General features: G+C 40.5%; 2 protein-coding genes across 2 annotated transcripts; both read right to left on the bottom strand.

The window, feature by feature from the left end:
• Nucleotides 1–459: 459 nt before the first annotated feature.
• LOC122050346 (protein trichome birefringence-like 28) lies at nucleotides 460–3117 on the bottom strand. Its single transcript, XM_042611260.1, has 5 exons — nucleotides 2348–3117; nucleotides 2099–2270; nucleotides 1831–2027; nucleotides 1578–1736; nucleotides 460–960 (listed from the first exon to the last, which is right to left on the bottom strand). Exons 1-5 carry the CDS (start codon nucleotides 2968–2970, stop codon nucleotides 585–587), a joined length of 1527 nt encoding a protein of 508 aa, XP_042467194.1. The 5' UTR covers nucleotides 2971–3117; the 3' UTR covers nucleotides 460–584.
• Nucleotides 3118–3962: 845 nt separating this feature from the next.
• Nucleotides 3963–7623, bottom strand: LOC122050338 (asparagine synthetase [glutamine-hydrolyzing]-like). Its single transcript, XM_042611254.1, has 13 exons — nucleotides 7430–7623; nucleotides 7055–7193; nucleotides 6510–6605; nucleotides 6259–6400; nucleotides 5967–6157; nucleotides 5709–5870; nucleotides 5543–5623; nucleotides 5178–5399; nucleotides 4974–5108; nucleotides 4817–4897; nucleotides 4653–4739; nucleotides 4447–4554; nucleotides 3963–4355 (listed from the first exon to the last, which is right to left on the bottom strand). Exons 1-13 carry the CDS (start codon nucleotides 7507–7509, stop codon nucleotides 4104–4106), a joined length of 1776 nt encoding a protein of 591 aa, XP_042467188.1. The 5' UTR covers nucleotides 7510–7623; the 3' UTR covers nucleotides 3963–4103.
• Nucleotides 7624–23951: the final 16328 nt, after the last annotated feature.

The following is a 23951-nucleotide window of genomic DNA, read 5'->3' as shown; positions in this document are numbered from 1 at the left end:
TGCTCTAATAACGAAAGAGTTCAGATTTTAACCACTGTGAATACTCTAATAGCTCTCAGATCTAGATCCCCTCGTCGGCTCATACGACATCTATCTCCCGGTCAATCTAAGTGTCTATTTTCGAAGTTCGTTCCTTTTCTCCATCGAAGACTTTCGAGAACAAGCGTACGTTAGTAAGTTAACTTGAATCTTAAAACAAATTGAAAAAGTATTTTAAAAACAAAAAGCTAAACAACTGGCGAATATATCACTGCCAGACGTTTAATGGTTCTCTCACCATCGTCCCTGCTCTTTGTTTCTCGTACTTTGTCGTTTGCATCCTCCATTATTTGCATGTGAATCGGAACCTACTCCGCATGCGCACTATAGCCAACCTAACTCTCAGAGCAGCTCCAGCCCAGCCCCACCACATGCAACTCCTGGCTCCCCACTTTAACTCCACGACAAGGACATAGAATATGAGCTAATTCAACTCTACATAAACGTTATATCTTATATGTTCAGTAACAATGTTACTATACGTATAAAAATGTGAAAGATATATAGGGGGAAAAATGAAGGTTAAACCAATCAAGAATTATTGATCATGAGGTGAGCGCATGCAGCTTTGGCCATGGTCGTGAGGCGATGCGGGCGTAGATGAATTCGTTCCAGGTGTCGGGGAGGCCGGGGAGGCACCAGTGGAGGCAGTCGGCGAAGGTGGCGGGGTCGGCCTGCTGCTCCGGAGTCAGCAGCTTCCCCTGGCGGAGGGTGTGGACGGAGGTGTGGGCGTCCTTGCGGAACTCCGACAGCGCGGTGATCTTGATGAAGGAGACGGGGAAGCGCATGGAGCGGAGGACGCTCTCCTCGACCGCGAACAGCCGCCAGTCGGTGCCGATCTCCAGCGGGTGCGACAGGTTCGTCACCGGCAGCGTCTCCAGCGCGCACTTGATCCCCTCCGGATTGTCCCAGTCCAAGCTCCTGCATGCACACTCGAATTGTAAATCCACATAAATTGTGTGTTTATTAATTGTGTGATTGGATGGTTTCATGATCTCAACAATCATGGGAAGTGAATAAAGGAAAGTTAGTACTTAGGTGAAAGAGTTGTTTCATTGGACTTGTGCATTTCCGTGGGATTCATCGATTAAATGTCCTCCCATCTAGAAGGTCGCTCACGGCGGGACTGTGAGATGAACGAAATCACTATGGGCTGGCCACGAGGAAGGTAGTCTCTAGAAGAGGTTGAATTGCTGCGTGAAGCAGCTGGTATTCACATTAAGCTACTGGAGAAAAAAAAAATCCTAAGAAAAACATGATCTGGCCTGGCACTCAGCTTCCAATACTTGACTTCTAAACTCTCTGTCCATAACTTACAAATGAAGTGTCGTACTCCAAAGTCATTAGGGAATAGGCATCTACTAAATGGCTTTAATTCTGAATTCTGTCAATGTCAAAGAAAGAGGCTACTGGTGTGTCTACAGCAGAGCCACCAGTCATTGTGTGGCTCAACGATGGAGAGTCATCTCAAGCATTTGAAAGCCAAAATGGAAAAACAAAATTTAAAACTAGAGCAACACTATGGAATTAAAGAATACCTCATGTGATTGGGGGATATGCTCATGAAGAAAACCATTGTCTTCTTGGGATTCAAATTCCTGTGCACCCATTTTGCCCATATCTTGAGGACTCTCCTGTAAGCCGTAGTCCTCTCGACGGTCGTGTGGTTCGTTGATCCTCGGCCAAACTTTCTCCTCCTGTAGACATGTAATTAAACAGATATCATCAGTCGACAGTAGCAGGGTAATTAGCTAGCAGCAGAGCTCAATTGTTATAGATGGAATTACTCACAGGACTTTCATTTTGGGCGTGTTCATCCACCAGATGTAGGTGTTAAAGATCAAGTAATCCACTCCCTTCCACTGCTTTCCATGCTTTTCTATGGAGTTGGTGATGATTCGGTCAGGGATACTGTGAATTCTTGGGTCATCAGCGTTCGATTCCACCAGGAATGGCGCCCAGTAGAACTCCACCGAAGCATTGTACTCCTGCAGGGCAACATTCCATCAAACACCTGGTCCACATTCCAACACAAACAGCTGCAAACTTGTGCCCTTACCTCGGCTCTGAATACGTTGAGCGATCCGATTTTTGTGAGAGACTTCTTGTTCCATGGGATGATGGATTGGACCAAGCACACCATGGACTCCCACTGGTTCCTGTTCAAGGAGTCCCCGACGAACATGAGGCGCTTCCCCCGAAGCCTCTCCATGAACACCTTCGCATCAAACCTAGGGAGATTCAAACAGTGTGCTTTGCGATTAGAGATTCGTAATTGAACATGTCGTCGTTCGTCGATGGCGTCTACCTCGGCAAGTCGCAAGCACGGGGCTGCCACCGCCACTTCTGGTAGGTGTCGTCGCGGCGGCCGTTCCGCATGCACGTGACCTGTTCGGTCATGAACCCGCACTCGTGCTCCTTGTAGATCGGGTACGCCACGTCGTCGTACACCCACTCGCCGTCGAACAGGTCGCAGGTCTCCGGCACGTTCAACGCCGCTCTCTGGGGCTTCGCCTCCGCCTTGCTCTGTCCCCTCCCCCCTCGGGGAACCTGGGGCGTCGACCGAGGCGGCGGCTCGACCGATCGCGGCACGTCCACTGTCACCGTCTCCTTCTCTTCCTCGCTCACCGTCTCCTGCTCCTCCTCGTCATCGGGCTCCTCCTCAAGGCTGTCGATGCGGCCGGGGACATGGCTTTCGTGCCTCGGCTTCGCGGCGAGAACCTGGTGCCGCGCCGAGTCTCCGCGACCGGCTAGGAAAAATCCGGAGACGGAATCGACGATATCGTCGCTGTAGACGAAGAAGAGGAGGAGGAAGACGGTGAAGAGGAAGGCGAAGAAGGGGTTCCTCCCACTCCTGCGCGGCTGGTGGTGGTGCTTCATGGAGAGCGATTTGTGGCCGAGAACGGAATTCCTCCGGCGAGGCGAGCGCATCTCATGAGGGAAGACGCCGATGGGAGCTCAATCGATGAGCAATAAAATATCGACGATGGAATTGGAGGAGGAGGAGGAGGAGGAGAAGACGACGAAGCAGAACAGCAGAAGGAAGAATCGGAGAAATGTGGCGAAGTTTGGTAATCGTTGGCTTTCTTACGTTAGGTGACGTGCTGACTCGGCGCTCTATTATTGTATTTCCGGGACCAGTAGTTACGATCCCCAGTATATTTGAATATTCAACCGCTGAAATCAATAAATTAGTGACCGCTGTGGGTGTTAAAAATGAACCGACTTATAATTCATTAATCGATCAAAAAAATATTGAATTAAGATTGATTATTTTCAATTTCGGATTGTGAGTTTTTGGACGCTGTTAGGATCAGTTAAATTCAAATTCGGATTGATCTAAATTTAAGGTTTAGGAATTTTAGATTAAATTAAATTTTATTTTAAAAATTAAGATAATTTATATAAATAGTAAGGTTGATATGATAATGGTAGTAAAAAAAAGCTTTTTTAATTGGATCAGTATGAGACTAAATCGATTACTTCTAAAATTAATCGGCCTAAGGATTGAATACTTCATCTTACTAATTTTTAGCTGGTCTAGTTAAAACGTTTAGTCGGCATTAATAGGCGACGCCCCCTGTTCGGAGCGAGTGTAGGAATCATGTCATACTCGTGCAATTCATGGTCCTCCTCTCATTTATTTCTTTAGAGTAGTTCCCTGCAATCAATCAGTGTGTGTTTTTTAATCGAATTAAATGCCAAGCAAAAGCAACAATAATTCTATATGAAAGCCTCAAATAAGGAATTGGAAGCTTGGAAGCTTGTGAGAGGTGCATGTACATAAGGACCTCATGAAAAGGACTAGTTTTTCTATGAAAGCCTTTTTCGAGATTAATTTAAAAGAACCTAATCTCAACTGTTATTTGACTACTGTAGAATAAAGTCAATGCACTTGAATTTTTGAGGTTTCTTGGTGAAGATTAGGCGAACAAACCAATTTCAAATTTTATTGATATTACATTCAACAGTCACTCCCCTTACATGGAATGAAACTTTAAGTAGCTACCATGTCAATCACTCAAATACCTGGATTACAGTAGTAGTTTGTGTTTTCTAAATGACTAGGAATTTATAGTGAGCTCTGGTGCTTTCTTCACTTCCATCATGCTCTGCTTCTTGTTGATAAGCACCCCAGGATTGGTTCCAGCTGTGATCAAAGGGGGCGCGGTCGGATCGCAGGCCGAAACATGGACTCCGAGTGCAGCTCTGCCCGAGGGATCGAGATTCTTTGCCCACTGAGCGTCCCACTCGATCGCCATTGCAGTGCTACATGCCACACTAGGACCCCCAGGAACAGTCAACCTTGCAGAGTTCTGCACATACAAATGGGTTTCTCAACATCTTGACAATGCTCATGGCAATAGTTAGGAGAGTCCATAATTGGGGTTGGAGTGCAATCTATACCTGTGGGAAGAACCTTTCGAAGATCATTCTGTAGTAGTAAGCTTCTTTTGTAGTTGGTGTGTTGTGTGGATATATGTTCTTTGCATTTTGCATCATTTTGTTGGACACCTGAAAGGAATTGTTTTTGCCAAAATGGAGCATTTAGTACATTTTGATTTGAAGGAGCGAAGAGATGAAAGGAATGAAAATTTGAAACAAAATGGTACATGGTCTGCTGCATGAGCCTTCAGTCCATCAATCCAGCTATAACCAACACCATCACTGAATTGCTCCTTCTGCCTATAAAGAATGTGCTGCAAAAACAAAATACTTGTTAATTCTGCGTAACAATCAGCAAGATCTCTGACGAGCAAGATAACTAAATGATAACCTTTGGCAGGTAGGGGTTCGCCTCATTGTCAAAGGCCTTCCTCAGTACCCACTTTTCAATTCGACAGAGGTCGGGCTTGATCTGAGATGAAAACAGATAACCAGTCAGAATACTCTTTGGGAAATTGAAATCCTTGTAGATAATGCAATTCACATACCATTTTTGATTCAGGATCGATACTCATTGCGACATTTATAAACTCCTTGTCTAAGAATGGCACACGAGCTTCAAGCCCCCAAGCTGATGTTGCTTTGTTAGCCCTCAAGCAATCATATTGATGGAGAGCTTTAATCTAGAGAACGATAGGTAGGCTATTACCACATGAGACTAGTCATTTTCAAATGAGGAAATGAATGAATACCTTTCTACATGTCTCCATGTGTAATTCTTCCTTGTTTGGTGCCTTGTGAAAGTACAAATAACCTCCAAATATCTCATCCGAGCCCTCGCCAGAGATCACCATCTTCACTCCCAGTGCCTTGATCTTCCGAGACATGAGGAACATTGGTGTACTGGCTCTAATTGTTGTCACGTCATATGTTTCGATATGGTAGATCACATCCTCGATAGCATCAATGCCATCCTGAAATTAAGAGACAAATGACAAAATTTAGTACTTGTCCAGCAATAACAACAAGACGAGAGTCCTTAACTATTTAAGATCAATATGTGATTCTCAACAACCACTGAGCGATAAGATTTCCACGCAATGAAAATAGGACTTACCTGAACAGTGAAGTGGAACTCATGGTGAAGTGTTCCTAAATAATCTGCGACCTCCCTTGCTGCCTTCAAATCCGGCGAACTCTGCAGTATGAAACAGTATGTATAAATATGAGAACAACTCCACTTCTTTCCTTTTGGGGTTAAAAGATGAGCTCATTTTGCTGACCTCTAAGCCAACACAGAAGGAGTGGAGTTGAGTTCCCCACTGCTCTGCAACTTTTGTGCCGGCCAAGTGCCGGGATGTCACCGCTGCGACTAGTGATGAATCGAGGCCACCAGATAGCAACACTCCAAATGGAACATCAGTCATGAGCCTTTTGATCACAGCCTGCACAAGTGAGGAGAAACTTATCCACCCAAGTGCCAAGCAATGAAACAATTTTATTTTCTTAAGTAGACATGAAACACTTATCAGTTATATTACCTTCTCAAATGTTTCTCTGAGAACAATGGGATCGTAAGGCGTTGAAGGAATTGCCTCAGAGAACCAGGGCGGGTTGTACCATCTCTTGTAGCCGCCTCCTTTGCTGGAGTACAAGTGCCCAGGAAGAAACACCTCAAAGTGCTCACAGTCGTCGTGCAATCCTTTCATCTCAGACGATATCCAAACAGATCCTGCATCAGGAAGAGCAGACTCAGAATTATACTAAGAACTCTACAGGTATACTAACAAAAAAAGAAAATCCAACAAAATGGTAATCAGAATAGTAGCGCACCATCAAGTCCCCAGCCAATGTAAAGGGGAGTAATTCCAATTGCATCGCGAGCAGCAATGTAGCTGTTTTCGCGCGTGTCAAGCAACACAAAGGAGAATATTCCATCCAACATATCGATGAATCCTTCGCCATATTCCTCATACTAACAAATTATTTGAACCGAAGAGGAAATTGTCAGTTTCTAAGCATTGTCCTTGTGCCACATACTTATAAAATAAGTGAATGCATCAACAAGTCTTCTCCTGATTTACCAGATGAGCAATAACTTCGCAGTCGCTGCCTGTCCTAAATTTGTGGTTAGGCAAGAGTTTCCTTAGCTCTTCATGGTTGTAGATCTCTCCATTCACCTATGTTTTGAACAAATTCTAAAGTTAAAGATAATTAAATTATTGTTAGGCAAAGTCGAAATATATATATCTCCTTATAAAGTTGATTTCAATTTGTCCCTTCAAGTTTATATCAAACATATATGACTTCAAAAGTACAGAAACTTGGAAATACAGATGGATATATTTTGACAAATTTCAGATAATGGATCCATTAACGTACAAAAGATCCTTTTTTTAAAAGCCTGGTGTTAGTTTCGAAGATGAACTTGGAACTACTGTGAAATGATGAAAAAACAATGGGATTTTTTCAAAGATTTTAACCTTTCTGTTTGTGTGTTATTTCTTCTTCTTCCCACATAGTACTTAGCTATGGTCGAGCACTCAAATTTTCACTGTAGTTGGGAGGTTACCCATCAAAATCTTTAACACCAAATACAAGACGGTGATAAGGACCATAGTTTCCGTACCGTGACGACGATGCTCTTGTCCTCGTTGTACAAGGGTTGATCTCCTGAGGCAGGATCAACAATGGCCAGCCTCTGGTGTGCCAAGTAGCAATCACCATACTGGTGCAGCCCGCTCCAATCTGGACCTCTATGCTTCAACCTGTATCCAAAGAGTAAAGTAAAAAATTTCTTTTTTATCCCATTTATTTTAGAGTTAAGATTTCATTAAAAAAAATCTTTTTTCGTGTGTTATTAATCTAGCTAGTTACAAAAAACACAAACGCGGAGGAAAAACATGAACCAAATCAAGGCTGAAACACTAATTAAACAAGAACACAGAATCAACAGTAGGGCAAGCTACACAGAGGAAGAAGAAAGGAGGTTCAGGATGATTGCCTGCGAGAGAGCTCAAGAACTCGAACCCTCTTGGCCTGGGATTCGTCAGAGCAACCCAACACTGCCAGGATTCCACACATTCTCGATACGAGAGAGGGAGAGAGGGAGCAATCGCAGGCCAAGCGTCGAGATGATATGGTGAAGCTCCGAATGAGGAACGACGGACACGTGTTGCGCTCGCTGCCCAAAATGGTCGCGAGGACTCCGCTATTTATTGGCGGTCTCCGCCCTAACGGAGTACAACCCTACAGGGACGCCTCGAACCGCAGCAGCTTGCGCGCGAACCGTCGCCGTCCGAACTGACACGCGTCGGTGCATGCAGTCGATACGGTGACTCAGCGGCGCTCCACGTGTTACCCAATTCGATGTAGCTAACTTATTTTTAAAATCACTCTCAAATTTGTTTTTGTCTACCTAAAATATTTATAATAATTCATACGATTATTTCTTTGCAACCCAATCTAACTCCGTCTCTCAATTATATATTCGACTCCACCTAATTTAGAATATAAACTAAAATAAATTTTAATAAAAATATTGACCTGTCCGAAAGATGAAAAGTTGAAGATGTGACATTCATAATGATCTTCTATGGACTCCGTTCAAACTTGTAATTCCAATTACGTTAGTGCCGAGTCAGAGAAGGGGTCCCTGGTGTTGGTCCTCTAACGCTCAAGTCAGTCACCGACGATAAAATGACAAGCGGAGAAACAAGAAGACCGTAGCGCAAACAGTGAATATCGCATACCTCTGTTAATACTTGGACTCCCCTTTATATAGAGCTCTAGTAGCGCACGTGTACACTTACCAAGGCAAGCACGTTTCTCAAAGCTTCCCCTGAAAAGACTTATTAGTAAAGTGTCTCTAACACAGTACGTTAACAGGACAAACATATCTCTGAAGTGACAATGGAAACTTTCGCGCGTACGATCTTCTGGCTGTCCATGCCTGGTGCCGGTGGCACCAACTCTCAAAAGAATATCACTGGATACCATCAGAAGCGTATTGCTAGATCGAGCGGGTTGGCCGCTCGGCCGGAATTCCGTCGCCCTGGTACCTCGTCTGGCCGGCAAGATCCTCGCTGTTCCTCAGTGTGGGTTTGCTCGACCGAATGTCCACTTTGTTATTGCCGAAGCCTGCTGCCAGGCCGAGCAGGAAAGTCACTCAGTCGAAGCCTGCAGCCAGACCGAGCGGGGAAATCGCTCGGTCGAAACCTACTGCCAGGCCAAGCGGGGAAGTCGCTCGACCGAAGCCTATTGTCGGATCGAGCGGGATAGCTGTTCGGCCGAAGTTGAACTTTGCACGCATCAATCTCTGTTGTCTGGCCGAGCGGGGCATACTTCGCCCGGCTCGGCTTTTGCACACTATCTCTGAGCATCGGTTGTTTGATTGCTCCCAGTGTCGAAGGCGACAGCAGATCGGAGCCTTCTCCCCGGTCGGGGCATACTTCGCCCGATCGATCGATACCATCTATATATTGATCGTCTTGACTTTGATTTTCATCGTGATAACAAAATGGAGTCTTTCATCATCACCGTATTAAATAATATTAAATATTATTCAATAATGCTATGGTATACAAATACTATTCAACCATGTGCAATTGAATTATCGATTTAGCATTATGAAACCAACCATCGTATGGTCCTGAGCTTTCAATGTCATAATAATGCCACATAATTAATGTGGTCTTCAATTGTGAACGTACAACACATCACGTTTGGATGATGACAAATTCTGAATTTAAAATCTTGAAATGATTTTAAAGGGGTTTATCAACTAGCTAGGTGTTGACATCATCTTGAAATTCTCGTTTCTCTGCTTTCCATTTTGGTTCGGCAAATGTTATCAATCATTCATCTCTTTTCTTTGTCTTGCACTGCTTTAATTTGTAACGTAATGTGCGCTGTACCTGTACTTGTGGTCTGGCGTGGGCACTGCTTCGTGGGGACTGATAACTTCTGTAGCTGCTGTGTGTTGTATTCATTGAAGTCTGTCTGTGATGGAGATAAGCATGGGCCTTCGCCTGATTAACTTCCTCCTGATTCACCTGCCGAGTTGAAGCTGTTGGGAAATGAATGGTGATGTGTGGATAGCGAAATCTACACGTGGTAGGGTCAAATCAAAAGTCAAGTCAATGGGTCGAGAGTTAAGGTCAAAGTGGTCATCCGGCTCTTTCTATACTATCACTAGACTTCTCCGACTCAGTTCACCCAACTTCTACTAGGTCACTAAACCTCTCCGACTCTGTTCACTAGATCTCTTCGATTCGGTTTACTAGATTCCTTCAACTCGGTCAACCAATTCCTTCGGCCCAGTCATCCGACCTCTTCGACTCTGTTCATCATACTTTTTCAGTTCGGTCACTCTCGGTTGAGACCTACATTCTAAGTGGTTTACCGTATAATTTTTTTCCGAATAACGTAGCCATTTCTCCTGGAAGACATGGACGACATAGCTGTTCTCCTGGAAAATGTGGACAAGCGCGTGGCTAACGTAAGGACACAACTACAAACCTTTAAAGATGTTAGTGCAATATCTCTTGGGTCAAGGTTGACCAATTTGACTAAGCTTGAGTTGACTCAAACTTGAGTCTTGATTTTTGAATTTTGATATCTGATAATATATGAAAATTGTTGGTACAATTATCTATATGGAGATTGATGGTCAAAGTATGACCAGAAGTCAAGTAGATCAAGGTTGACCGAATACTTGACTAGGAAGTCCTAACTGGAGGTTAGTGTAACAACCCGGCCCTCTTGGCCCATTTGGCTTGCCATTTGGCGACCCTCGGGTCGTCGACCGTCGGCCCTTATGTTCGTCGACCCATTTGGCGACCTCTCATGTCGTCGACCGACGACCCTTAGCCGTGCCGTTACTCACTAGGACTTTCCACCCCTGACAGTGGATTTTTGCCTCTCCCAAGATTCCAACTCTAAACCTCCAGACTTAAGTATTAGAGTTTATGAATCCTGATAACCAAGTGAGATGCATTCACAATTTCAGTAATTATAATTCAATATAAACTAATATTTAAGTCACTTATTTCTCAACCAAGAGTAAATTCTTATACAAGGAGATTATTTCCCTCCACCTTTTTTATTTTTATTTGTTTCCATTTGAGATCGTTATTGGGTGAGTCAGCAAAGAGGAACTGTCATGGAGAAAGTTACAGACGACACGATGATAAAGAGAATCACAAAATTCCTACTAACACTCAGTAATAAGTTAGAATGAGAGCTAAGATTAGATTTGACGTAACTACTTTGATACTCAAGTTAGCACAAGGGCTAGAAAAATGTGAAAAATAATGGAGCAGTAGAAGAGTTTGAATATCTATGTGCACATACCTTCACCTGTGAAAGCAAACGACCCTTTTGTTAGAACACTTCAGGAGTTAGAGGGGAGGGGTGTGATTAGCTTCGTTTGCTTTATTGATGATAACTTGCAGCGAAAAATACAAAATAAACGCTAACACAAGGATTTATTTAGTATCCACCTCAAGAAGAGGTGACTAATCCAAGGATCTACACACGAACACTCACTCCAGTAAGAAAAACACTCCTTGGAACAATCCGGAGGTGGAGAAACCTCATACAACTCATACACAAGATATAACTCAAAGCAAGAAGTAAATACATAAATATAAAATGAAAAAACCTTCTTGATTGATCTCTTATTGCTTGTGAATACCTCTTGTAAGCTTGAAAGTGCAGCAACACCTCAGCCCTAAACTTCCAAGAATTGACAAAGAAGTTGGAGTAAAGAGTTCTATGTTTTGAACTCGTCGTTGCCTTTATATCTATGCTTTTAAGGCTCCCAATCAATTGAGTCTGCTCCCAATCGATTGTCACGTCAAATCTAGTCGATCCCAACCATCCAAACCTCGCTACCTACGCAACGATCAAATCCCAATTGATTAACCAATCGATTGGGGAGGCTTTAATCGATCAACTAATTGATTCAGAGTGCCTCTGTACTTTTGTAGAAGACCCTGGAATCAATTACTAATCAATTCCGGTTGTCTTGTGTCATCACGAGAGAAACTTCCCCAATCGATTAACTGATTGATTGGGAATGCATGAATCAATTGACCAATCGATTCAGGACATTTTTGTTTCGCTATAAACGACTATGAATCGATCATCTGATCGATTAGGGCAGCCTCAATCGATCGGCTGATCGATTAGCACAACCTCAATCAATCAACTGATTGACCCACTTGGACTTCCAAACACCAAGTGTCCGTCAGCCTTGACCCACTTGGATTTCCACCTACGTGGCTTCACTCACCAGGACTTTCCTTCTGCCTAGCTTCACTCACTAGGACTTTTCACCTAGCTTCACTTCACCAGAATTTTCTCACTATCTGTCTTCACTCACTAGGGTTTTTTCAACCGTCTGGTTTCACTCACCAAAATTTTCATCTGCTTAGCTTCACTTAATAGAATTTTCACACTGTCCCGCTTCACTCACCAGGGCTTCTAGACTGCCTGTCTTCACTCACCAGGATTTTCACACCAAGTGTCTGGTTAAAACTGGCCCACTTATATTTTCATCTTCTGTCAACTTTTTCGTTGGACTTGCTTTTTCCTAACTATAATGACCTGACCCTCTTGACCCATTTGGCGGCCCATTTGGCCACCCTCGGGTCCTCGACCGTCGACTCTTATGCCGTCGGCCCATTTGGCGACCTCTCATGTCGTCGACCGACGACCCTTAGCCGTGCCGTTACTCACTAGGACTTTCCACCTCTGACAGTGGATTTTTGCCTCCCCCAGGATTCGAACTCTAAACCTCCAGGCTTAAGTATTAGAGTTTATGAATCCTGATAACCAAGTGAGAATATACAAAGAAGAATGCATCCAAATGAAACTCACACACTAAATCAAATATACATAAAAAAAAAAGAATGTTGCAGTAATCTAACATAGTACTATCATGTGAAACAAACAAACAAACAAGAAGAATGCATCCACTGAAGACTCATGGAACTAGAAATAAGAATAACCATAACCTGTATGATTTTGATACATGCTGTCCTGAACATTTAAACGATGAAACTCACACACAAGATCCAACAGTTGTAATATCATATTGTCCAGCAGTTGTTAATTTCAAAATTAAAGAATGGGAAGTAGAAGAGGAAGCAAAACTGTGAACAAGGAGTCTCACAGAGAGGGGCTTCGTGGCGTGAGGTCGGCAGCGAGAACAATGGCGCAGAGAGATGGCGAGGGGTGCGAGGATCTGCCTAGTTTCGGCGGAACAACAGCGCAGGGGCAAGGACAGCTTCGGCGGAACCACAGCACAGATCCAGCGTCGCGACGGCGAGGGGCGCGAGGATCTGCCTAGTTTCGGTGGAATAACAGCGCAGAGGCAAGGACAGCTTCGGCGGAACCACAGCGCAGATCCAGCGTCGCGATGGCGAGGGGCAAGGATGAGGAACACTGGAGCGGCAAGTACGACGTCGCGACAGCAAAAAAGGGCAAGGACAGTGGCGACGACGACAAAATACCAATGCCCTAGCTTCTCGTCGAAGGTTTTTCGCGCGAGGAACAAGGGCGCACGGTGAGGATGACGCCGCGGCAGCAAGAGGGTTGCCCTAGTTTTCGCTCTGTGGAAAAAACGATAGGCTTTGGAGGCGATGATGAAAGACGTGCTTTGTGGAAAAAACGAAAAAGCAAGAAAAAGTAAAAAAAAAAGCGCAAAAGTCAACACGTTAGGTGAGGAATAGAAAAGAAAATGAAACACAGGGAGGAGAGATTAAATGTGTGGGCCACGTCATGTGCCAGCGCTGAAGTCGCGCACAAGCCACGGAAACAACGTCGCGCAGTATAACACTCTTGTATATATATATATATCACATTCACTCATTTTTAACTTTTATAGACCATCATAATTTTTCATAGAAAAGGTATGCACAGCTCTAAATATGTTGTGGATGTTTGATAAAAGGACATTTTTTCTACTTTTTTATTAATATTCAAATCACGTATCACATTTTCCTATTTATCAAACCAAATATATCTTTTCTAAAATATTCAAATCAAAAAGTTTTAAAACCTCACAACGGCTTAAATATGAAATGGAATCAAGATGGGAGGATATAATTATTGGTGCAAGATGTATCATAATCAAATATATATTTTAATATTATTAAAAGTTCAAAATTAAATCTTATTATGATATAATAAATTTATAAGTGTGCAGGTTGTTTAAACTTGGAAAGTTTTAGTATGTTAACTGGACCAAATACTAGGCAATAGAAGTCTCAGTAAATCATGGGTATTAGATAGGAAGTCCAAATGAGTCAGTGGACCAAACATCTGACAAGTTGGATTTGATAGCTTAAAGAGGACCAAATATTGAATCAGGAGAAAGCCTAGCAAACTGATCAAATGATGAGCAGTTAAAGTTCAAATATATCTGGATAACTAGATATTTGGCGGATAAGATTGTATCCCAATCGTGATAAACTTTAGACATTGATCTCATTGAAGAAACCAACGGATATTTCAAAGTCAAGATCAAAACAATCCTATCTATCTTATTCATGTATTATTATATATTTCTTACTCTATTTTACAGGATCATTACTTGTATTACTCTGCTAACTTTGTTTTGTAAAAAAGTACAGTTTTCATCAACTAAAAGGTTCAGCCGACTGAAGAGGGAGGTCCAGTCGATCAATCCAGGTGGATAAGCACAGAAAGATTCGAATCACTGCAATAAAGGAAAACTTGGTTCAGTAACTGATCAGGAGGATTAGTCGACCGAACTCCATTTGGAAAGATGATATGGAGATGATTGGATCGTCGCAAAAAGGAAACCTCTGGGGTCAGTTGTCTGAACGAGGTTCAATCAATGAAAAACTAAGATTTCGCAGGATTGACCAAATCTATTGGGGATACAATCCCACATTATAAAGATATGAAAAATATTATGGGTTTTAAAAGAATGTAAGATATCTCTATTGGTATAAAACCTTTTAGGTAGAATCCAAAAATAAAGTCATGAGAACTTAGGCCCAAAGTGGACACTATCAAGTCATTATGAAGATATGTGAATATCTTTCGGTCCCAACAAAATCGTATATGAGCAAGCAAGGAAAGAAGTAGGATCAGTCGCCTGATAGTTGTTCAGTTGACTTATAGGGTTCAGTCGACTGATAGAAGCCTATAAATGAAGCATTGAGGACTACGACACCATGAGGCTCTTCGACAACCTCTGCTTAATTTGTATCTCCACGTTGTCTGTATAATTTTTCTACTTGCATTTACATTTAAGGAGATAGTAGTGTTGTTACTATCCTCATTTTTGTACGAGTTTATTTCATCTCCAAAAGTTTTTGGAGAGAAGAACTTTAGTAATTACCCATTCGGAAGTGATCAAGGATTACGAGCTTTGAAGTAGTACATAGTCGTTGGCCTATGAACTAAGTAAAAAATAACTGTGTTTGTCTTTCCTTTATTATGCTACAATTTTACCCTCCAAATATCTTTTGATCTAATAATGGCAGCACTTAGAAGAGTCCCAAAAATAATAGTCTTAATTTGAATTGAATCCGAAAAGTCTAAGATCATCAATGAGTCATCAATGAATTTTGAGTAACTCACTATTAGACTTAGATCTATTATATTCATTCAATAATAACACCAATATGTTCCTGAAACTCTTTTGACTCTGATAAGTTTAAAGTTTTAAAATCTTATATTACCATGAGTCAGTTTTGACTAAACTTACTAATAACTTTAAAGACATCAGAATTACCCCAGGGCGTAGTGCAGATGGTGGGCACATGACATCTCTGGTGTAATGGTCAGGGGTCGATTCTCAGGGACTGACGACCTGAGGTTTACCCCACCATACCCCTATGGCCTGTGTACCTGCATGTACCTCCCTCCATATCCGTGGTGCAGACATTAGGGGGTCGCTAAGGTAGCGAATCTACCTTTTTAAAGACATCAAAATTAATCCAAACCCGGACCAAAGCACTCGTAGAAGCCTTTTGAATCTCATTATCCCCTCAAACTTTATAACTTAGATATCATGCTACAGATTTGTGTAATTTAAACAATTTTATATAATTTTGGCACAAAGTCATTATTGGGTGTAGATATATCATGTTCACTCCTTGACAACAACAACAACAACAACAACAACAATATGTTCCTAAAACTCTTTTGACTCTCAGATGTCCAAAATTTTAAAATCTAAATACTATATGATCATAAGTGAGTTTTGACTAAAACTCACTAATAACCTTAAGAACACAAGAATCAATCCAAATCAGGACCAATGTACTCCTAGGAGCCTCCTGAGTCTTACTGATACCCTCAAATCTTAATTCTATAATTTTATATAATTTGATACAAACTCACTATTAAATTTAGGCATATTATATTCATTTACAATAGTACCAGCCCCGGTCCTTCAACTCAGGAGGCCCGGGATGAAAAAATAAAATGAGGTCCAAAATAAATTTTTAATAATATACAATTCATTTACAACGATTTCTTCTAGCATTTCTATTTCCAAAATCATCTATAATATTATCAGTTTCAAGATTTTTCAAAATATTTTTTTAATACATAAAATTATCAATTTATTTAATTTTTCTTGCGACATTGACAATCTCATATATTTTCAATAATTTTAATTTTAAAAAACTCCTTTCAGCCGATGCTACCAAGCATAGTCAACAAGATTCTATAAGTAATTACAACATTTGGATAACAATATATACTTTGAACAAATTCAAGAATATCAATTGTAGACATTACTACATTTGGTAAAGTCATTTGTAATATTTTTTAATTCGGTAAATAAATTATCTAACTTAACATCTGATGAATTGTTATGAGTTAGAGTAAATTTTAGATTGACACAACATTTTCGCAATTCATCATCATTCAAAGTTCTTAACATTTTCGAATCAAATAAAAAACCGAATATATTTTCAAAAGTTTTCATTTGCTCAAATCTACATTTTAAAGAAGCAATCGTCATGTCTACAACAACAACAAAATAATCAATTTTAAAGAACTCTGATAGTGAAACTTTATCGTCCTCTTTTTCATTAAATTATTTTTTCCTAAAAATATAACGCTTTGTTGTACGTATTAGCTCTATGTTCATATATGATGCAAGACTTTTAGTAATAGTTAAACTTGCAATAAAATCATCATTCCTACTTTTCAAAAAAATAAGATTATACCTTCCAATTGTTTCATGGCAGCCCCAAATCGCTAATTTTTTATTTGTTTACCACTTTACAAATTGCAACCTAAAAGGATAAAAGAAAAAGATAATATCAAGAGGTTCTGAAATATGAATTTGGGCCCAATTACCCAAGGCCCCAACTACATGCCTATAATACATAATACTAAAAAAAAAATTTTGGGTCCTCCTAAATTCTGGGTCCAGGGCCATCGCCCAGTATGACCCTCCTCCAAGGCCGGCCCTGAATAATACCAATGTGTTTTTAGAACTCCAACTGGATACCTTGTGTTAACTATAAAAAAAATGTGTTTCTAGAACTCTCTTGACTCTAATCATGCCCAAAATTTTAAAATTTAAACACTATACGACTAATTGTGAGTTTTGACCAAAACTTATTGATGACCTTATGAACATCAGAATTAACTCAAACTAGGACCAATACACTTTTATGATCCTTCTTAGTCTCATTATGTTCTAAAATTTTAATTCTATAGCTTAGATAACATTATGTGGATTTTTAAAATTTAAATAATTTTATATATTGTAACATAAACTCATTGTTTGACTTAGACATATTATATTCATTCAATAATAGCATTGATGTATTCATATAACTTTCTAGATTATAACCACGTCTAAAATTTTAAAATTTGGATATTTTATGACCAATAGTGAGTTTTAAGCCTAAACTCATTGATGACCTTAAGGATATTAAAATCAATACAAATCTAAATCAATGTACTCTTAAAAATCTCCTGAGTCTGATTATACCCTCAAACCTTAATTCCATATATAGTTTATATAGTATGTTGTAAGTTTCTAAAATTCTGACAATTTTATGTAATTTTGATATAAACTCATAGTTGGATTTAAATATATTATATTTACTTAAAAATAACATCAATGTATTCTTGAAACTCTTCTAATTCTGATTATATCTAAAATCTCAATGTATTCTTGAAACTCTTCTAATTCTATTATATCTAAAATCTAGACATTGTATGATTATTAGTGAATTTTGATAAAATTCAATGATAGCAGTACAAACTCCATAATTTAAAATTTTGGACATGATGAGACTCAAGAGATTCGTAGGAGTGTATTTGTCATGATTTGAGTTGATTCTGATATACTTAAGACTATAAGTGAGTGTTAGTCAACTATCATTAATGGTTGTACAATGTCCTTATTATAAATTTTTAGGCATAGTAACATATTGATACATTGTAGAATGAATATAATAGACTTTAGTCTAATAGCCAGTGTGCTGTGCTAAAATTATACTAAATTATTTAAATTTTAGAAATTTATAATATGATATTTAAGCTGTGGAATTAAAGTTTGAGGGCGTGATAAAATTCTGAAGGTTCCTAAGAGTCTAAGAGCGCATTAATGTTAATTTAAATTGATTAAGATGTGTGAGCAGAAAGAGCATAGAACCGTGACTACTATAGAGATCAACCGTAGATGTGTTATTATGAGCATTTTTTTGATGTATCTTATCCGCCAAGTTAATTAAGAGAGGGTCATATAACTCGGGACCAGATCTTCTTGTCCATAAAAAAATAGACTAGGAAATAGATCATTCGTATCGGATCGTGGTTGTGATTTGACCTCCGAAAGTGAGCAAGTGTCTAATTTACCGCGTGCTGAGCAGGCACGACCTCCAGACTTTCAGTGGCTTCCGGTCGTCCGCTTCGATCTAAACTATAATCTGATGGAGACGATGAATACAGAGAGAGATTGCAACAAATTGTGATCAAATTGTGACAACGATCCTGATTCCGTCCGGAAGCTGAGTCGGATGAAGGCGGACTAAGGGTGTCAATTCGGGTGGGTCGAGTCGGGTTGGGTCGGGTTGAGTTTTTTTTTTTTTAACCCAACCCGAACCCGATCCGAACCCGAGTTCAACCCAAAACACTTAAACCCGAACCCGAACCCGAACCCGACCAACCCGATCAACCCGAACCCAACCCATATAACCCGAAAAACCGATTCAAAACGACTTTTTTGGGCTATTTTCCCTATAATTCTTCACTTTTATCTCAATACTCCATCATTATCATACAAATATACATAAAAACATCTAAATTTTTAAAATAAAATTTGATTTAACCAAAAAAAAAATCTACAAAACCCTATATTTAAGTCAACCCGGGTCAACCCGAACCCGAACCCGAACCCGACCCGACCCAACTCGAAAATTTTTTACTCTCCAACCCTCCAACCCGAACCCGACCCGAACCCGAAAATGCTCAACCCGAACCTGATTTTTTTCGGGTCGGCTCGGGTTAGGTCGTCGGGTCGGGTTCATTTTTGACACCCCTAAGGCGGACCTTGTTATGTGAAAAGTTGACGGAGAGTCGTTAAAATGCTGACTCTGCGAGGTACCCTCCTAGAGAGACTCACACGAGCGACTTACGGAGAGGAATGATCAGGATGATGGTGCTGTTGCCCTGCACACACGCAGACGAGTCCACCGGTCGTCAGAGACCAAAAACCAGGGAAAAAGTTCCGGGTCAGGTCCTCCGACGCTCAAGTCAGGTACTTTTTTCCCAGAAATCGCAGAGAAAGGATGATAAGTAAAGAGCTAGTAAGCAATGACGAGTGAGCGTACTTGCATAAGGGACAAAACATTCCTTTTTATACTGCAACGAAGATTCCTGGGTCGGATGGGTGTCAGGGAATGTCGACTGTCAGACTTTGTCTGGCAGTGGTTAACACGTGGCTCTTCCTAATAGGCTGGCGGCAAAACCAAAGGTGTATTGAGCCCCGACTGTTGGCATATTCCCTGACACCTTGATTATTCCCTCTGACAAGCGATTGCGATTCCTCGGCTGATTTGTCCTGTAGCTCCTGACCGATCCAGGATCTGGACCTGCCCTGTTTTTATATACTATATACTGTTGCCTTCGACTTGTATGTCCCGATCTGTGTTAAGCTCGTGTCCAGATCTGCCCTTGTCACCTGCTATCTCGATCTGCCTTCCAGGTCTGTGTTCAGACCGGTGACCTTTGGCTTGGGCGTCCCGACCTGCACGCTGGGCCTGTTGCCGACCCCCATCTGTCTGCTGTTATCCAAGGCATGAGCGTCCCGACCTGCACGCTGGGTCATGAACGTCCCGACCTGCATGCTGGGTCTGTCCGCCGACCCACGTTTGTTTGCTATTATCCAAGGCATGAACGTCCCGACTTGCACGCTGGGTCGACTTCCCGACCCTCATCTGTCTGACTATCCAAGGCATGAGCGTCCCGACCTGCATGCTGGGTCTGTCCGCCGACCCACATCTGTCTGCTATTATCCAAGGCATGAACGTCCCAACTTGCACGCTGGGTCGGCTTCTCGACCCTCATCTGTCTAACTATCCCAGGCATGAGCGTCCCTACCTGCACGCTGGGTTTGTCCGCCGACCCACATCTGTTTGTTATTATCCAAGGCATGAACGTCCCGACCTGCATGCTGGGTCAGCTTCCAGACCCTTATCTGTCTTGACTATCCAAGGCATGAGCGTCCCAACCTGCACGCTGGGTCTGATAGCAGACCTGCTGGTAGTTTCCATCCTTAGCTATACATGGCCCCCAAGCTCATTTATTACTTACTATCAGGGCTGGGTCTTATAATCCTCTTTTTTGACTTTGGCCACATAAGCTGGACCTTTGACCTCCCTGCTGTCCATATCAGCCTGACTGCTGACTAGCCACGGAGGCTTGACTTTTGATCTTCCTGTCCTCCAGATTAGCTTGACTGCTGACCCTCTTGCGACCTTGACTCTAAGCCACATCATCTTATCGATCCCACAAAACACGCACCGTATCACAAGCCTCCCCCTCAAGTCTAGTCGAAGGAGACCCTAGTCCGACTGACTAGACCCCACTACAAGAAAATTAAGATTTTACAACACTTAAAAGACAACGTTTTTTTTTAAAAGCGTTGTCTTTGTTTTTTTAACAACGCTTTTAGTGAAAAACGTTGTTTATCTCTTTATTTTCTGACTAATAGATAACATTTTTTAAAAATCGTTGTCTATTAGTAATTTTTATGGGTCAAAGATAATGTTTTTTGAAAAATATTGTCTATTATCAATTTTTTAGTGTCTACAATAACGATTTTTAAAAAGTGTTATCTATTGTCAAATTATCATCTCAATCTGGGATGTTATTAACCGTTGGATCGTAATAAAACCCTTTTTTCATTCGATCGACAAACCCTCTATTCCCAAATCTCATCGCCCTCCTCCATCTCCCCTCCTCTGCTTTGCCAGCCTCTGCGAGATTCTCGTCTCCTCCAGCCCATCCTCCGTCGATCGCTCCCTCGACAACGCTGGCGTCCTCATCTCCTCACAGGATGTGGAGGCCTTGCTCAAGCTCTCTTACTCCTTGTCAGGTATCGTCGTTGGCTTCTTTCTTGGGCGGTATCCCGCTACCTCAACGATCAACAATCACCCTATGTGTGGAACTTTATGGTCGACCTCCTCGGCAATAACCTCCTTTTTGACACTATGTGGAACTCTGTTTGCTCCATGCAATTTGAGGGCCTTCCCTCACTATGCGAAGCTATGGATTTCTCCATCGGGTCACTGTTTTGTGCCTTGCGTTATGCCAAACTCAGCATTTTCGTGTAAGGGTTGGCTCTATAATTAAGTTCCTATCTACCAATTATTTCAAAGCCCTAACTCTTTATGACTCTAAATGTGAGGGAAAACTACCAAGTCCCACATTTAGGAGACATGTGATTCAGATGCAAGGTCTTTTATTGAAATACTGCAGAGGTAGCAAAAGACAAGTATCTTAAATGATAGAAGAGTCAAATAAAACCATTTATTACTATTATTATTATCTTTATCTTTTGATCTATGATATGAAAGGTTTTTGACCTGGATTACTTATGTTAAGAATATTATTAGTAAATATCAAGGGCTTCTTGAATGGTTTATTACAAAGCCAAGGTTTGTTGCAACTGCAGGATATATGGATGTCCTAGGACACTTTATCTTATGAGTTTTTCCATTAATCCTTTTGAAAATCTGTTATGTTCATTCTTCAGTTATTCGATCATTCTACATCCAAGGATGGCAAAGTTGCAAATTGATCTAATTTTCCATCTTTGGTGTGGTCAAATTGGGAAATCTTGAATGTTGCCAAGATCTATTTTTTTCTTGAATTTGATATATATTTATTAGCTTGAAGTATTTCAATTTGGCATCAGATATGACTGCTGTTCAAATATAATTACAGCCTGTTCCAAGAATGAACAGTATTCATGTCCAACGAGGATTTTGAATGTTGTCATCTAACCTCAAGTTTGTGTGGACAGTGGAATGCCTCTAGTTAGCCATTGAGCTATTTCTACTGGATTTAATATTTTGTAGTTTGCTAATGTATTTAATGTTAGGTTGATCCCATTGTATAGCATCAGTAGATTTCTAGTTAATCAAATAGCAAATATAACATTTGAATACAATTCTATTATTATCCTTTCACTATGACTACAAAGAGATGAAAACTAAAATGCACATATCTTTTGATTCTTGCACTATCGTCTATATTTTATTTTAGTTATCAATTTGATATTTTCTCTTTTTTGAAAAGTCACTAAAGTCATGTCTGTATGCTAAATGCACAATATTACACAACTCTGTTGTCTAAGTAGTTGTATGTATTTATAATTCTCATAAATTTGCAGGAACTGATTCTTCAACCCATTCACCTCCCAATAGGATTGGACAAGTTTCACATAGTGTTGTTCTAGGAATTGTTAATATTTATGATCAAAGAGAAGTAATGGGCTTGTTACCTGATATTCGTCGGGTATTTTCTTCAGAAGTTGTATGACTTCACCTTTACTTGAAGTTATGCATTTCTATGTTTTGGTCTCTTGCAGGTTTATCTACAATATGCTTTATCCTTTTTAAAGGTTGGTGTAGTTCTGCTATCTCTAGGAGATAGTTTTATGTTAGATGTTCAATAGTTTTCAAATTTCCCATACATTTTACATGTGAATGAGTAGCTCATTTTAAAATTATTTAATAAGTATTCTAAAAATTGTGCTCTATGTCTTAGGAATTAATGTCCTCTGTGGGGTAGGGATCCTTTCAACTCCTTATGCTGTCAAAGAAGGGAATGGCTTGACCTATCCATAGTTCTAATATTTTCTGTGCTTGCCTGGTATACTGGCATTCTGCTGCGCTACTACTTGGACAATGAGGAAGGACTTGAGACATACCCTGATATCGGACAAGCAGCCTTTGACACCACAAGCTGATTTGCCATCTCTGTACGTATAGTGCATATCAATTGCCCATCCCTTTTTACCTATTAATAAGAGATCTGATGAGCTAATTAACCTTGGTTATTTAATCCGTGTATCGTAGATTGTTCTCTACCTAGAGTTGTGTGTAAATAATGAAAACAAATTCATATTTAAGCTTTGTTGGTAGTTCTATTTTTTTTAACTAAATATTTAATATTTCTGTTTTACTAATTTTTGTATATTATGTAGGTTTGCTGTGTTGAGTATCTCATTTTAGAGAGGGATAAATTTTCTTTTTTGTTTCCAAATGCATAGTTGGAATTAGGTGGGCTACATATGGACTCTCCTCTTCTCTTTGCCATTTTAACCACTCTTCTAGTACTTCTCACAACAGGGGTTCGAGATTTAAATGTTCTTAGTTACCTATCAGGTGATTATATATTTATTTTCTTCTATTTGCATTTGTTAATTGTAATGTGGTATATTCACCTTTTGTTACCTATCAGGTGATTATATATTTATTTTCTTCTATTTGCATTTGTTAATTGTAATGTGGTATATTCACCTTTTGACTAGATAAATAATTAAATGCTAGCACTTTTTATTGAAAGAATTAGGTAGCTCCTAGTAATAGCACAGGACATTCACAAGATGTTAGTAGCAGAGCTCAACAAAACAATCAAACACAGCCACCTATTACGTTGGTCAATCAACCCTTTCAAGTGCACAGTTATAGAAGGAGAGGAAAGACTTGTTACTCTTTTTTTTTTTATTTATCAGCAACAGACTTGTTACTCATATTTCACATGTCGTTTTGCTTATTCCGGTTGACTTTCATTAAATATTGAGATTTTGAAAATTTTACATGTAGTGTCTTTTCAGATATTTTGAATGGTGAATGGATGTATTCAGAAACTCCAGCTAAATAGCTCGGATATGGATGATTATAGGAGCAGCAACTACATGTTATGTGGCACTGCATCCAAACCTCAAGGGGAGGGTGTGATTGGAAAGTACTTCAGCGAAGAACTATTAAGAAGACTTTGGGATT

The sequence above is a fragment of the Zingiber officinale genome, chromosome 1B, assembly GCF_018446385.1.
Source record: "Zingiber officinale cultivar Zhangliang chromosome 1B, Zo_v1.1, whole genome shotgun sequence".
NCBI classification, from domain to species: domain Eukaryota; kingdom Viridiplantae; phylum Streptophyta; class Magnoliopsida; order Zingiberales; family Zingiberaceae; genus Zingiber; species Zingiber officinale.
This window is presented reverse-complemented; position numbering and strand designations above follow the sequence as displayed.